The 16,841-nt window shown below is 43.5% G+C and overlaps 1 protein-coding gene across 1 annotated transcript in view; it reads right to left on the bottom strand.

The window, feature by feature from the left end:
* Positions 1-1,192: 1,192 nt before the first annotated feature.
* Positions 1,193-16,841, bottom strand: part of Hgd (homogentisate 1,2-dioxygenase) — a 54,173-nt gene continuing 38,524 nt past the window's right edge. The window contains exons 10-14 of the mRNA XM_031364686.1: positions 15,228-15,352; positions 12,194-12,298; positions 9,852-9,978; positions 4,605-4,786; positions 1,193-1,537 (exon numbers count right to left, since the gene is read on the bottom strand). Coding sequence (XP_031220546.1) covers positions 1,388-1,537; positions 4,605-4,786; positions 9,852-9,978; positions 12,194-12,298; positions 15,228-15,352 — 689 coding nt within the window. The 3' untranslated portion in view covers positions 1,193-1,387. The remainder of the gene's footprint in view (positions 1,538-4,604; positions 4,787-9,851; positions 9,979-12,193; positions 12,299-15,227; positions 15,353-16,841) is intronic.

Here is a 16,841-nt window from a genome sequence, read left to right as displayed (position 1 = left end):
ACAACCTTTCTACAAGGCAGAATTATGTCTATGCCCTTGATATCTCTAGCAAGGTTGCTGATTTTAGCAAAGGGAAATATTAGCTTCCTAGTTAATTTTGAAGACAAGACAAACCGTGAGTAACTTTGTAATATAAGGCTGTTCAAGAGCTGGGTAGGATGTGGTTACCACTAAAATTATTAATGCCCTATCAGTAATTCAAATTTCACTGGGCGTCTTATAATTCATCTGGCAGTCTAGCGAGCCCCTGGGTCCTCATATGAGTCTTACCAAATATTAGTAGAAGAAAACTCAGTAGCAACAAATTTAAGCTGCTGCTATGGCAACAAACCAGAGTGTGTATGCTAATCCTAGAGCACTCATGACAGCTATCACTTACCACAGTTCTGTTCTGGTTTGTGTATCTGTTCACCCCAGGAGAACACAGTCAACCTACTTCCAAAGTCTTGATCAGCCCCATACCGGGAGGGGTGTAGACCTTATAAAGGAAGTTGTTGGGTTCAGCTTGTGATACAATTGCACCTTGTTTTTATTGTGGCCTCCTTCTTGGGTATCAACTTCTACTGTCTCTGTCTTTCAAGACCGAGAGCTCCCTAAGGAGGAATCTGATTCTTTCCTTTCAACCATTCATCCATAGCTCCCTGCTCTAGGGCTGATAGTAGGGATTCCGCACAGGATTACCAAATGGATTGATAAATGAATGAACAGAAGCATGAACAACTGTCCCAGCTCAAGGAGGTTGACGGGTTTCCTAGGATACAGGACCTTTTCTGTAAGGACTAGAGCAACCCAGATCTGGGCATTCTCGGATAGCCGCTCCCCTGAATAGATGGATTTCTACTTGTCCTTGGTGTCTGGATTTCTTGTCTCATATCGTTGTGTACTACTACCAGAATTAGATGTCCTGGATATCCAGTTTACACTGATGGCTGGTTGTCTGGAACTCTGCTGACCTCCTCCATTCTCCCACCCCTGGGCTGACCCTAAGGCTTGGCTGAAGATTCCATTTCAGCTCATAGTACTAACGGATCCTTCCTTGTCCATAGTCTCTGGCAGATACCTGGCCTTGTGCTCTATGAGTTAAGCCCCAAGGCAAAGCACATGGGAAATGTCCCTACCCCTGGTTCCCCCAGCCATGGGCTTATCTGGCCTACCAGTTCTGAACTAAGGCTTGAAAATGACCATTCAAAACTTCCACAGAACACATATTTATTGAGTAATTAGAAAGCCATAGGCCTTTCTGAATTCCTGTCCAACAAACATTCTGAGTTTCTTGACTATGACAAGTGAGCTCTTATTTCAATCACTGTCCCCATAATGCCAGAGGTGTGAGGATCTCAAGGAAGCCAGGCAAGTCTGTTCTCAATCACAGTAGAGGGCTCCAGTCTCACTTAGGCTCTGTTGGGCTCCTGGAATTGGGGGTGAAGTGTTTCCGAAGAGGCTCCCAGCATTTGTAGTAGTTCTCATCCAAACAAGTACAGGTCCTGAGTCCCCACTTGGTGACTGCCAAACTTAAGGAAGATTCAAACATAAACGCCTATAGGAATTAAGATGGAGATGAGAAGAGGTAAGGTGACCAAAAAAGCATGTTTAGTTAGATGCCTAGAGAAGATCTGGGTAGACAAAACATGGGACTTATGCTTACATGTACTGCCATGATGAAGAAAGGAAACCCAAGCCCTGGGTTCTGGACCTGGCCAAACCATCTGCATACAGCAGATGAAACTGTATGCAAAGCTTCTATCTACTTAGGGCCCCTGAGTTTAATTCTGTGGGGGTGGAATTGGGCAGGAAGGACTAGCATTGCTCATAGCACTCTGGAGGCAACATTGTTTACAAGGGCAGATGTGAGAGTATCCTGGGATCTTCTTCTTAAGGACCATCACTTGTGATGATGTTCTTATATGTGTTGGAAGGACTGGACTTAGCACAAGACACCTCAAGTCCAAATTCTCAGCACAAAGGAGACTTATTTGCCCCAGAGGGACAAAGGGCATTGAATAAGAGATGAAGACAGGAGACAGAGGATGAGGGAAAGGAGGAAGGGAACAAAGGAGAAGAGGAAGGGACATTTGCCCCAGAGGGACAAAGGGCTGCCTCAGGATAGACAGATGTGGTCCAAAGGCAAATGGCAATTTATAATGGGAAAGGGGGAAACTCTGAGTTAGGATGAGTTGGTTAATTTTTATTGGGCATATTAATCATGTGACCAAAATGGGGGGAGGGGCTTTTGATTATTAGACTTTAATACTTTGATAGCTGGACCTTGGTGGTCAGCCTCAGGAGGAGGAACTGGTCAAATAAGGAAATAGAGCTTGGTGGCTGGCTTCAGAAAGGTAATCTAATGGCTTTTAGCAAGAAGGAGAAGGGTAAAATGTAAAACCTACTGGTACCATGTGTGCCACGCTCGGGCCTGTTAGACATACTCTCCTGTGTGACGTACTTTCTTTTCACAAAGGAAGGAGCAAAGCTCAGGGCTAGGAAGTAGCTCATGGTGGTAAGAGATGGCCGATATGAGCTCTTAGCTCCTTTTAGGAGCCTGACCAAGAGCTCAGGTCAGAAAAGGGAAAGGAAGAAAGAAGAGGAAATGGAGCTGATGCTGCACACCCCCCCCCCCCCCCCATGTCTCAATGTTTCTGGTACAGTAAAAGAAAGCTGAAAAATAGTCTCTATATCTTAGCCATTGCAACTTCTTATCTGCTGTTGACATTTCTATCTATAGTGTCTCATATAAACTAATAGCAAACAACCCAAACCTTATGATTCTTTTTGTTCTCATTAGGAAATCAAAACCACTACAGACGGGCCAAGGGAAAATTATGTAATTCTCCAGTGTCACCACACAGAACACCTGCATTAATATTTGGGGTGGATCTCACATACATTAATTTCTCTTTGTCTGCATCAGGGAGTCATGTGTCTTTGCCTGACTTCTATGACAGGCTTTGAGGTAGGATTTTGGATGAGATGTGCAGTATAAAGCCCTCTTCACACACGAGGGCAAGTGTCACAGCCATTATTGTTGTTGTCTTCTGCTGTCTGCTTCTTAAGAGCTTCTTCACTGTGAGGCTGAGCTGTGAAGGGTCACATGACATTAACCACTTCACACTGGAATAAGGATAGGAGAGATTGATCTGTGTCTAAGTTACATAATGGGCGCTGGTAAAGGAGACACAAAGTTAGGTCTAGGCAATTTCTATTTATGTCTATGTGTGTATGTCTGTGTGCAAGTATACATACGTGCATGCAAGTGCCTGTGGAGGGTGCCCCCTAGATACTCTGGGCCTTCAGATACCAAGGGCTCTTCCCAGGGCAGCTCCATCTCACTAGCAATCCAGGTCTTAGACATTATTCAAGTCCTTACAGTGTGTAAAAACAACCCTATGCCTCACTTTTGTGGAATACCGCCCTGTGGTAGCACAGCTTTCAAAACCCCATTTGGAGACCCAAGGGTAACTCAGGAACAACTCGATGGTGGATTGTGCTCTTTCGAGGGCTGTCAGAGGCAACAGCCTGAGATTGGTAAACTGTACCTCACAGAGATGTAGGCTCCTATAGATACTCTCAGCAGATCCTTGAAAGGAGTAACAGAGCCAGGGCTAAGGACTAAGGGACTCCATGTCCCTTTCTCCATGAAAGCAACTCTGGCTCTGGACCTGAACTAAAAGCCAACCCCAGTGGACAGGTGGGCCACTAACGCTAGGGGGTTGACAAGCCAGGCTTTGAGTTCAGCAGGTCTGTGTTATGAGTTTTAACCTATGTAGCAGTGAAGCCATTTGTTTTAAAATGTGAAGTAAGTTTGCATGATGCCTTAGCATAAAATTATTTCTTGCGGTCCATTGAGTCTATTTCTAAGAATGCAAAAATAAATAAATAAAAATAAAATAAAATCAAGTACCGCAGCCAACTGCAATTGTGTTCCGCCTCAGTGTTTACAGCCTGACACAAGAGGAATACAAAATAAGGTCTAAATCCCATCAGCTTCATCCCATGCCAAAGGAGAACAAAGAAAATGAAAAAGCAGCTGAGAATTTCGGCTCACAATCCTAGCTACCGTAAGACAAAGGACGCTTGACTCTCCTTGGCTTTAGAAACTGGCTAACAGCGACATTCTGCCTCCTCCAATACTGTGGTCCTCAGGACTACTTCCCACACAGAATACTCTGAGATAGGAAAACACACACACATACACACACACACACACACACCGGGTTGCATTTAGATACACCAAGACCCTTCAAAGTGTATCAATAATGTTTCCTTGCATTTGAAGTTAGTGAACATTCCATAAGGAGTTATAACTCACAGATGACCTCTGGCTGGATAGTGCACCCATTCTACAGATGGGGAAATCAAACGTGGAGATGCTGCATAGGAAGTGAGTTAGGATTTGAACTGGTCTTACTCTTGGTTCAATCTCTTCCTACACGGTCACACCAGAAGTGTAGCTTGTGTATAATGCTGTATGTATTCATAACATGAGCATGAAGTCACAAAATTCTCCTCACCCTGCCTCTGTGACTTTGAAGAATAAAAGCTAACTGCTTTTCTCTACAGACACTTGGGGAGTGCAGAGGCAGCCCCTGAAGTATTAACTTGCTTACCATGGTGCCGTCAGCTATCCTCTCCGGTTCAAGTTTGGCCTTGCTGGCCTTCTCAAAGCAGTCTGCATCCGGGCCGTGAGGGGTCATGGCACTGTGCAGGCTGCCGCCCCCTGGCAGGAATCCACCTTGCTTTGCCTCATAGTGACCTTTGATGAGTCCCATGAACTCACTCATGCAGTTCCCTGGGAAGGTAGAATCGGTATTATTTTTATTATCCAAGGCAAGACCCATAAAAACATCAGTCCCTCCCAAACAGTATCTCTTCTAGGCTTTCATATTCCAAATTCATCAAATAGTCTACAATAGCACATGATTTCACCACAGTTCTGTTTCCCAGTCTAGAAAGTAAAGTGGTGTGAGTGTGTGCGCGCCCGTGCGTATGTATGTGTGTGTGTGTGCGCGCGCGTGTGCGTATGTATGTGTAATGATACAGGACAAAACTTCAGACTTACAGTACATTATCATGTAATAATCAACAGATGGTCTCTATGAAATGCAGTTCTTAAATGTTCTTTATCACAACAGATAACGGAGTCTGAATATGAAAGAATCATATTCGTCTCCTCTTCCGGAACCCTAAGTCTGAACATTGGAAATGATCCTTTCTTCTGCCTTATACAGAAGGCTTCTCTACCTCAGTTCTTATGGATTACTGTCCAGGGCCTGCTTGCATACTTTCAATAGATGGATGTGCTCTACAGAGTAACCTGTCGTGCTACTGAATAGCTCTCAGTGTTGGTTTTTTTTTTTTTTTTTTATATTAAATGGATGTGTTCACATAGCTTTCAGGAGTCACAACAAATCTGACAAAGCCCACCATGCTTCCATTCTTTTGGTATTTTGTTTCTATTGAACTAAAGCTCTTTATCAACATAGTAATGACCTAAGAGCAAGAAATAAAGAAATTGGACACATGGGTGATGTGGGTGCCTGTCCAGTTCTGTCTACCTATTCTTCTGTCTGTTTTTCATCCGCTCACTTTCCCATCCATCCACCTATCCACCTATACTCAAAATCATCAGATACCATTCTAACTACTACGATATACAAAGGAAGAAGAAATAACCTGCTTAAAGCTGCTTATTGCCTCTCTATGGGAAGATGGAGCGTTCAGAGCTTGGGACAATGCAGTGACGGCCGTTGCAAAGACAAACATTTGACAGGCCAGGGCCGTGCTCTCCTTCCCTCCGTGTGGAGTGTAAGCAGGTACCCCAATGCTTCTATAACCAACCGAACAGCCACCCTGCCCTTCCCTAAAGACAACACACTGCTCCAGGCCCTAGGAAGTGAACATGCAGAAACCCTAAGAAGTGAGGACCCGAGCATAGCCCCTTGTGCATCTCATGAAGCAGATAAAGGAAAGTAAGCAAATGGGAGCCCTAAGAATCTGTATTTTACCTATTTTTTTTTTTTCAAGACAGGGTTTCTCTGTATAGCCCTGGCTGTCCTGGAACTCATTCTGTAGACCAGGATGGCCTTGAACTCAGAAATCTGCCTGCCTCTGCCTCCCAAGTACTGGGAGTAAAGGCGTGCGCCACCACCGCCCGGCCAGAATCTGTATTTTAAGAACAATTCTTCCATCTACATAGCTTCCATCTACAGTCAAAATTCTTGCTGCAGTACATGTCACCAGGGTCACCTTCACAGCTTAATTTTAAGAAAAGAGCAAGATGGAATTTGGTTTTGATCTGAACGTGAATTTAGTTAGCAATGAGGTTGGTGAAGATATTCTACATCACTTTTGATATTTGAAAGGACAGTGAGAAGGTAGACTTTGCCTTTCTGATTAAACCTGGATCTTGTTGACTAAGGTGCATTAAAATGACTAGAGGCAATATTTCTACAGAAATAATTCCCCAATTCCCCTTAAAGTCACATCAAAGTAACAAAGATTTTGAGTACTGCTGAAGCAATAGTTTCATATCTCCGATAAAACTAATTTCTAACTTGGGATTCTGTGCTTTTTTTCTAAACCAACTCAGGGTACCATTTGTTTATAAGATGTTATTTGGGGACGAATCATTAAGCACGTCATAGGAGGCACTTCACAAGGCCCACTGTACAGGCAGTCTGTAGTACAAACAGAGATTAAGGAGTGGGTTGAGAGCTGGGAGCACAGCAGTGCTCTCATTGTCTCTCTTCCCAGGAGGGGAGACAAGCCCTTCACCACTGTTCTCAACACAGAGTTTGGAGACCTTCTGGGTCAGAAGCCTTTGGCTCCGTAGTTCAAAGTGCAGGCGCTCTGAGTTTCTACTTAAAAGTCAATGAATTAAACTCTGGGAGAGGTAAGCTGGAGAACAAACTTAAAAGAGAAAGGATACTCTTGATGGTGACCTCAAAAGGGCAGACTGGCTGTCACCTGACTGTGAAGTGGCCTTCTTTCATCCTGACAGCCTGAAGTCCCCACCCTCCCAAATGCTTACACTACCCATTCAGTGCAGCTGTCCACAGTTAAGCTCGGGTACCTGGGAACTGTTACAGAGAGGCATCTCATAAAAACAGAAGCTTCTGTAGTGAACTGTAGAAAATGATTTGTTTTCTAAAACGTTCCAGTTGAAAATGCACGTTAGAGTCTTTCCAGACTCTAAAGTTGCTCAAGATTGTAAAATTCTCCTGGAAGCAGAATTGTACTTTGACCTTCTTTAATTTGCACAATTAAAAATGTCAAACTCATCAAACACAGCTGCGAAGCACCTTGTTCACGCTTGGAGATGCAACCACCGACTGAATCAGTATTTCCAGATGTGTATGATGTCCAGGCCACGGCACTAGTCATGTCAATTAGCAGTCACATGTGTCTGCCTTGGCATCAGACAATCTGTAATTAAGTCCTGACCCTGCAGTTAACTAACTGTGAGACCTGGAGACCTGCTTACTCTCAGTGCCAGTCTCATCTGGAAAACAGAGAGACAGTTGATATCAGCTCTCTCTTGCTGCTGTTCTAAGACCTGAATAAATTAAAACTTAAAAAAAAAAAAACCCTTATAAAATGGCCTTAGAAACTAGCCAATAATCATTAGTCATAATAATACAAATAAAATAAAAATTGATTTGTTTGAGCTATCTTCTGTGACAAGCTGTTTGGCTGGCAGAGAAAAGCCATCGAATGGTCTTACTCATAAGTGAATTCCACCAATTCTACCAACTCTGCAACATATGCCTACATGAGCAGTAGTGGTGTGACTATCGTAGGGCAACCAACTGCTCTCTAGATTTAAGGCCTGTGACATATAAGGGATCTTATGCTTGGTTTTGAAATGCTAATCCTTGGGAGGTCATAGGCCCTGCAAGGCAAATTACTACTGATGATTAGCTACATACACATGATATAAAATTTCCTTCTAAACATCCATCCTCATTTCTTGGACAGAAGCTACTTTCTACCTCAATCAAAGAAGTTTCTGGGCTGGTGAGATGACTCAGTGGGTAAGAGCACCAGCTGCTCTTCCGAAGGTCCTGAGTTCAAATCCCAGCAGCCACATGGTGGCTCACAACCACTTGTAATGAGATCTGATGCCCTCTTCTGGTGTGTCTGAAGACAGCTATAGTGTACTTATTTATAATAATAAATAAATCTTTTTTTCTTTTAAAGAAGTTTCTATTTGCAGTGGACACTGGTGAATTCTGAGTCTCATGGCTGCCCAAAATGAATTATGTATAATATCCCCTCTAAGGTGGTGTTGTGGAAAGACAGAATGAAATAACATAAAAGCTCAAAGACAGGAAAAAGGACAGCAAACCCTATCCTCTAGGTATACTACAGCCAAAGTAATCGTGAACTCATAGAAGCTTTGATTACTTGTGCAGGGGCTGCACATGACAGATCCTCCCCATGGCCAGTGATGGTGGGGGAGGGGTTGATGGGAACTTCCTCCTTGCCATTGAACTATAGGCCACTCCTAGGGGATGCAAGGGAAGGGAGCCAGCCATCTATGATGGGGAGCCATTGTCTTCCGTGTGGAGCCATTGGTGTACCTGCCAGACTCCGGTGAACAATTTCAATCACAAGGCCATAGAGAAGGCCTTGGTCAAACTCAGAGGGACACAAAGTAAATAAAAGGAAAGGGATGTGGGAAGGGGCTCCATAGAGACAAAAGGGGTTGTCCAGGGCATGGGTGAAGATTAGAAAGGATAGGGGTGAGAGCAATCAGAATGCATTATATATCTATATGCAATCTATAGATCTATACAGATGTATAAAATTGTCAAAGAAAAAATTTAATTAATAATACCTCCATCTTCCACAATAGTCTATCTCCCAGTTTAGATTGTAATCTGCTTTGTTTTGCCAAAATAATCAAAGAAAAAACAATTTACTTATTCTTGAAACAGATTTTTGTTTCTCCAAAGAAACAAAAGGGCCTCTCCTCCCACTACTCCCCACCCTTTAAAAAAAATATCTGCCCCACCTGGGGATCTATCCCATATATAGTCATCAAATCCAGACACTATTGTAGAGGCCAACAAGTGCTTGCTGACAGAAGCCTGTTATAGCTGTCTCCTGAGAGGCTCTGCCAGTGCCTGACAAACACAGAAGTGGATGCTCACAGCCATCCATTGGACTGAGCCCGGGATCCCCAATGGAGGAGTTACAAAAAGGACTGAAGGAGATGAAGGGTTTGCAGTCCCATAGGATGAACAACAATATGAACTAACCAGTACCCTCAGAGCTCCCAGGGACTAAACCACCAACTGAAGAGCACACATGATGGGACTCATGGCTCCAGCTGCACATGTAGCAGAGGATGGCCTAGTGGGTTATAAATGGGAGGAGAGGCGCTTGGCCCTGTGAAGGTTCTATGCCCCAGTGTAGGGGAATACCAGGGCCAGGAAGTGGGAGAGGGTGGGTGGGTGAGTAGGGGGAGGGGGGAGGGAACAGAGTTGTTGTTGTTGTTGTCGTCAGTCGTTGTTGTCGTAGTCGTCCGTTGTCGCCCCCCCCCGGGGGGGGAACTGGGAAAAGAGATATCATTTGAAATGTAAATAAAGAAAATATCTAATAAAAGAAAAGATCTGAAATGTATCCTTCCTTCACACTCCACCTCTTTAGGCCCAGAGGAACAGGAGGTAGGTTTAGTCGCTGCATCCTCCTGCAGACTCCTGTAACGCCCAAGGACAGTCTGAGAGGCAGGGCTTCAAACTCAAGTCAAGGCAGGGGGTCCAAGCACCACCTGGCTATTGTCCTCAGAGCTTAGCTGCTTTGCTGGCGGCTCTCAGTTCCAGGTGTGCTCCGGTGAAAGGGAGACTTACTGTGGTAATAAGGAGGTCTGAAGGTTCTATCTGCAACCCCCCACCGAGGTGGGAAGATGACGAAGTCAGCAATGGCCACTCCGGGTCGGAGAGACTTGGCAGTCAGCACAGTGAAAATGGAAGGATCCTGCAAATACACAAGGGGAGACAGAACGTAGGACAGCACGGGAGGTGACTGGAGAGGGACAGTGTGTCACCGGCGCAGGAGGGCGGTTTCAAATGACAGTTTCTGATTAAGTGACCCAGATCAGGCTTAGATATTTAGGCTCTGGTTGAGGTGCCGCAATCACTCCTGGGACTGTTCTCTTGCTGTGCTTGAAGCAAAATTCATTCACACCAGATAAGAGGACTGACGTCTGCATCTTTAGCCTGCCTGAGTTTTACATGGTGGTGCTTTATTATCCTATGGCTCTGAGAGCCTGAGTCCTACTTGCACTCCCAGGCTGAGTAGCAGAGAGTGTGGCATTGCTCAGAGAATGCTGGGAAACAAACAAAACCAGCATCTGCAGCCTGGTGTAGAGGAAGCCCATGCTTCTTGGGAGGCAGAGCATCAGAGGTCAGGAAATGTCTGAGAGCTGTCTGGCTAATTCTGACTCTTGATTGACTCCTTGATCGACTTCTAGATTCTGAGTATTTACACAGTGGTAGTGTAGAGGGGGGATATGCTGAGGGATGAGATTATGTGTTTTCAAGAACTTAGACTCCTAGACGGAGAACCCAAGATTCAATTTAATTGATGATCTGTATTCACTTTCAGGTGTGGTGTTGACAGCTAGAGATTCAAAGATGGGGAATCTATACTCCACCCCTTTAACTTTAATTGGGGAGAGGAGAGAGTGGCTATTTCTTTTTCAAAATAACTTTCTGTTGAATTCGTCCCTTGACAGTTTCCTACGTTTATAATGGTGTACTCGACCTACAGCAACCCTTCTCCCTGTCACCACCTGTTCTCATCTCCTCTGACAGGACCAGGGAAAGCGTCAAAGAACTATGACTTGAAATAAACCTTTAATAGTGAACAAAAGAAGGGAAGGGGGAGGGAGAAGAGAAAAGAGGAAGATGGGCCAGGGATTTTATCAGAGAAAAAGATATGGGGATACACAGAGACTTTGTAAAGCTAGGAGAAGGTTAAAACCAGTGGTGCAGTGAAGGACAAAGGAGGGGCAAGATGTGGTACTGGAGAAAGGAGCCCAAGGACAGATGGAGAAGAGTATCAAATGCCATGCTTCAGAGCTCAGACCTAATCCTAAACCATGGGGGGGCCTGCAAAGGTTTTTCAAAAGCAGTGGTGGGAAGATCAGATCTGAATTTGGAGGGGAAATAACTAAAATAGCAGTAAGAAGAAGCTGGAACGTCCACACATTCAAATAAAAAAAAACAAAGCCAAAAACAAAACAAAAAAAAAATCAACCCAGTCCTTCTTGCTGGGAGAGTTACCATCTTTTTTCTCTGTCATGGGGAACGGTCTGAGACTATTAAAAGAAAGAAAAGGTAGGAAGGCTCAAACAGAGCTTTACCAAGGTCTCAGGGTGCTTCTTCGTGATGCTTTGGGTTGGGCATCCTGATTTTCTCTTTTCCCCTTTGGTTTTATTAAAATCTGAGGTTGTTCAGAAAGGTAGTTTTGTCACCCTAGAGATAAGCTGAATTGGCTCAGAGTAATCCTTCTATTTCTGATTCTCTGCCTTCTGCCCCAATTATCCCTCAGCTTGTGGGTTAAGTTAATCTATTATGAAGCACACTGCAAAATGAACTTACCCTCGAGGTCTCAGGATTAGCACTTTATCAAGCATGTGGGCTCGTGGGAGCCTGGACCAGAGACCAGGGACCTATTTGTGGCCCCCTAATTGGCTGAAAAATATGACCAAGTTCAAACATCTGGCTTTAAAAAAAAAAAAAATTCAAGCATTCAACCTTTGAGTAACTTTAGAAGAGGGCTTCCTTGCCCTTCGCTGCCAACCAGGGCCACAAGCTGAGACCGGTGAGCAGGTGGGCAGCCCGAGCAAGCAGAGTCATGCCCCAGGTTGCAAGGTGTGCAGACCTTCTCCAGACCTGTAAATGATTTTTCCTCCAGACTTCGTTATTATCATTAGCAGCATTCCTTTTACCCATGCATGGAAGCTATGATTACTCTGGAGAGAAGTAAATTGGGTTGAGTATTTCTTAGCTTCCTCATTTGCCAAGTAACATATTCCTTCACCAAAAGTCACATGGTCTGGTTCTGGTTGAGGCTTTGCATGGATGACCTTGAAAACCTTTGATATGTGGATGCCACAGGTATATGCTAGGTCCTTCCCGTTCAAGGGTTGTCCCATCCCCAGGATCCCTTCACGGTCTAGACTTACCGCATGGTCAAAAGCCACCGCATTGATGACCATGAAGTTCTCTAGGTTGTACTTGTAGGGCGTATAGTTTCCATGCCAGGCCACTACATTGAATGGAGAGACATCCTAATCACAGAATCGAGGAAAGCATGGTCTTAGAATGTAGTGTTTTTGGAGCTGTAAAGTTACAATATTTACTGACAAAACCTCTTTTATATGATATTGTTCTAAATTTAATCATAGCATCCTTTGGGAGAATCATAGCTCAACTTGATCTCTCTGTGGTTGCTTCACACACTCTCTCCCAGGTCCTGGATTTGCCACTAACCCCCTTTTCCAGTTCCTAAGCTGCAGCAGTCAGTCTCATCCTACGTATAGAAGAAGCTTAGCACACACCCATCAAGCAGTCCTTTTTCAATGTTTAACATGACTGTGGGAATCTGTAGAGGCCAGCAATTCTCAAACAATCTGTTTCCTGGCGTAGCAGGCATTTGCTGTGATATTTCTCCAGGGCTTTGCAGCCTAAAGGAACTTCTCATAGACACAATGTCTGCTGTGAAGTTCAGGAAAGAAGACATCTCGAAGAGATCCAGCCTAAATATTTGAGATTTCAGAATGACATTAATATCCTTCCTGGTTTTGTCTTGGATAGATCACTTTTATGCTTTACAGGATTATGATCTTCCTCACTGGTGCTGTGCATCTAGTCATGAAAAAGTATCCAGTGCAGAATATTCTAAAGTTCACGATGCATAGCTTGTCAAAATGCTAAGAATAAGAGAGATGAGTGTTCATCCTTAGACGGGATATCTATATCCATCCCTAAGGCTCAAGGCCCATCTTGAAAGAAGAAGAGGCAGAAAGAATGTAAGAGCTGAAACATGGGAAGGAATGCATTGTCTTCTACACATGACATGGCTATCAAACTAACGAACTCATAGCAGCTGAGGTTCCTAGCACATGATGTGCACAAGATCAAGCGAGCCAGAACTCTGGTATAAATAGCATAGATGATTTCTAGGCCTCCAGGAACTGAAGATGTATCCCCGGGAGGATTCCCATGTTTCTGAGAATGGTCCTACACCCCTGCACACGTCGGTAGCTCTAACTGTTGAAGCAGATATGAGAAGAGGAAGATGGGGAAATGGTGATGCATATGATTATATGTCATTGTATTTATGATATTCTCAAGAGTAAAGGGAAGAGACTTGAGGGAAATGACTACCCACAAGGCATTGTTAGAGCTAAGAGGAATGCCCAGGAGTGTTGAGGTATCTGAGCCCTGCAACAGGAGGCAAGCATTGGCATTCCTGGGCCTGAGAAATAAGAGGGGAAAATGCTTTTGTAGAACTCCAGCAAGATCTAGAACCATGAAAAAAGGCTATATTTGTAAATGTTTATAGCTAGTTTTCTGGAGAAACAAAGCTCTGATTTATAGTGTTTGCTGATATCTGGAGTATGAATACTCTCAACTATATTTTATCTTTCTCTCCAACAATATATATATATATGTATGTATATATATATATATATATTTTTTTTTTCTGGTGAAAGATCTGTTGAGTGCCTTTTCTTAGGTACTGTAACCTGGTTTTGAAGCTATTCAGCAGGAGCTAGATCAGGTCAGAAGAACTGAATAGAGAGGGAAAGAAATGCCCCACTATCATCCCTTCCCCTATTAATTTCCTTCAGGTTGAACCCAACAAACTGGATAACAAACTGGGTAGCTAGGCTACTTTGCAGATAAGTACCTGCCTCCCATGGCAAAGACTTAAGCAGAGGAGAATGGGCCAGTGTGATCATCACAGGGCCCGGTGGGAAGTAGAAAGCTGCTCCCTACTGACAAAATGGGCGTTATCTATCAATTGTATGTAGAATAATAATAACAATCTTGGGAACATACTTAAAATTCATGTCATTATCTACTTCTAATACCCCAGAAGTTATTGTTTTTTTTGCCAGGTGAGAGTATTAATATGGGTGTGAGCATTTTACACAAGGCTGTCCAAAGGTTTCTAATACTGATGGCCCCTAAACAATGGCTGAAAAATTCTGACCTAGAGCATATGAGGATGGCATGTTGCTGTTTGTTCCAGGGCTTCAGTAGAAGTTTCAGACTGGCTTGCCTTTGCTGGCTGGCATGGCCCTCTGGTGCTATGCAAGGAAAATAATGAGTGCTAGGCTCATATAGAAAGTAAATCAGACAAATAAAAAATTAAACAAATAATAGTAACAGAAGAACTATCAGATGCCATTTATTACATGATCAATCTGTTCTGACATTATACATTTAATATATTAAATAATGGTACATAGTAATAACCTGGCATGATGGTACACACCTATAATCCTTTCTCTTGGGAGAGAGAAGCAGAAAGATCAGGGATTCAAGATCACTCTAGCTACAAAGCAAATTCAAGGTCAGCCTGGGCTACATGACACATTGTCTCAAAAAATAAACAGAAGAAACATATAGTATTATAGCATAGATTATATATCATATTATTATTCTTATGTGACAGCCTTACAGAAGGTACAAAATGTTGTCATGTCTAAAAATTAATTTTATATTATTGCCTGTAATTTCATGTCCTCAGTTTACTAGGCCTCTGGTATAATTGAAGCTAATCAACTAAATTCTTTTCCTTTTGTGCCAACAATCAATCATTTGTATCTAAAATAAGGTGGTCTTTGAGGAATATCAATCTTGGCTTCTCCTTGTGGCGAGTCATCTTCTTTTTAAGATCATATTAGGAAGCCTCTATGTGCTGTTTCCTATGTCATTCATAGAGACCCACACAATATTAAATTTTCATTGCTAGATGAAGAAATGCATAATCTCTAGAGTCAAACACTTGGGGGTTTTAACCCTGGTTCTGCCACAGAGCACCATGAATTAGTTATCAACATCTGACCTGTTCTCATGACTATGTAATTGGCAGTACCTTAGTGTGTAATAAAGACAAAAGGGTGTATGTAATGTACCTAAGGTTGGCCTTGGCCGGTGCTTTATAACTCCACAGTCACTCCCTGGTTACCAACAATCTCACTGTACCTGTTTGCAAGCAAACAGCTTGCCCTGGTATTTATTAATCACAGTGTAACCACCCGGTACTTGACGATCTTCATACCAGGCAACGGGGATCAAGAAATCTCGAGGATTGGCCAAGCCATTTGCTCCTAGAAAACACAGGAACCCAAACTCCATTTAGATGTTTCCAAAGTCAAAGGGGATCTTGTTCTGTGTCACAAGCCATTCCACAGAATACTTTCTTCATCAAAAGTCTTGCTGGATTCCCAGTCAGGGCTACGGTTCAGTGCCTGTCCAGCATATGTGAGATCCTAGGCTCAACTACAGAATCGGTTGGATCCTAGTTTGGTAGATTTGTAGGAGGATCCAAGAGATTTGGTTGAAAAAAGAAAATTTCAAAGTGTCCTGTGGAGCTGTGGAGTGATTACGGTTCCTATGGCTTTTGCATGCGTTACCTCATCACTAATCACATGCTCTGGGTGAGGAAAAGGGAGAGGAAGAGATGGGAAGACCCACAGAAACAGCACATGTCTGTCCAAGGAAGTGCTGGGGACTCTCCTACATGTCCTCAGATCTTGATCTCATATAAAAAGGTTATTAACTACTGTCCCAGGCAGGCCTCTGTCGGCTAACCAGAACTCAAAAGCCAGAACTATAAAGCTGCTGTCCAGCCTAAAAAAAAAATATACGCCTGCCATTCAGGGAGGAAGAACTGGGGACCCGCCTGCTTAGCTTTGTTCAGGAGTGAGTGTTCCCTCCAGAGAAAGAAAATAAATCAAAAAACAAAATATGAAAAAGCGTAAGTGCAAAAACATAATTTAACTCAGAGAGGAGAGGCCTGGGGAGTGTTTTATCATTTCCAGCTCCTGGGGTTAAAAAAAAAAAAAAAAAAAGCACCCAGCTGGTTAGTAAATTATATATATTTTCCAGAGAGTACATGCTCTGTGGAACCTGGAGGCTCTGCTGCCTGCACAGCAGCAGGAAGCTAGACCAAAGTGGGAAGAGTGGGTGGCAAGCAGGATGACAGACGGCCCACCATGGCTCCAGCTGCCTCTTTGCTGCCTCCCACCTTCCTCTGAATATTTGGATCCCCAGGGGAGTGACCAGAAGGCACATGTTGGCCTGTCCTTGTTGCTCTGAAAAGCTGTTGACAGGGAAAGAAAGAATTGGAAGGTATGGCCCAAGCCGAAACCAGGGGCCTATTTCTCCAGCTCTCTCCAAGAGACGCTTGAGAAAATGTGCTCGTAAGATCATCCTTTCATTCCTTCACGTCCTCCCTTCAGCTGCTGGAAGACTAGGGGCTGGGAGAGCTTGTCTGGAAGTTTTCATCTGTCTCGCAGGGACTGTTGTTTCCAGCTCCCTCACAGAATGTAGGAATATGCTTGTTACTGTTAAGTGTATGGATTTTGTGGAGTACCTCAGAAGAAATGTGTCATTCAAAGGTCACATGTCCCCCAGTCCAGTTTCTATTTCCAGGGCAATAGAATCCAGCCCTTTTTTATGGCTGGAAACACACAGCTCATTGACTTAAGAAAACACTATTCACAAAGCTTCTTCTCATCTGCATACATTTGCTTAAACTGTTCCCTTTTCTCTTTACTTCTCTTTAATATGCCATCAACAATCAACAGAATCTCA

Source organism: Mastomys coucha, unplaced genomic scaffold, assembly GCF_008632895.1.
Source record: "Mastomys coucha isolate ucsf_1 unplaced genomic scaffold, UCSF_Mcou_1 pScaffold12, whole genome shotgun sequence".
NCBI lineage: Eukaryota > Metazoa > Chordata > Mammalia > Rodentia > Muridae > Mastomys > Mastomys coucha.
This window is presented reverse-complemented; position numbering and strand designations above follow the sequence as displayed.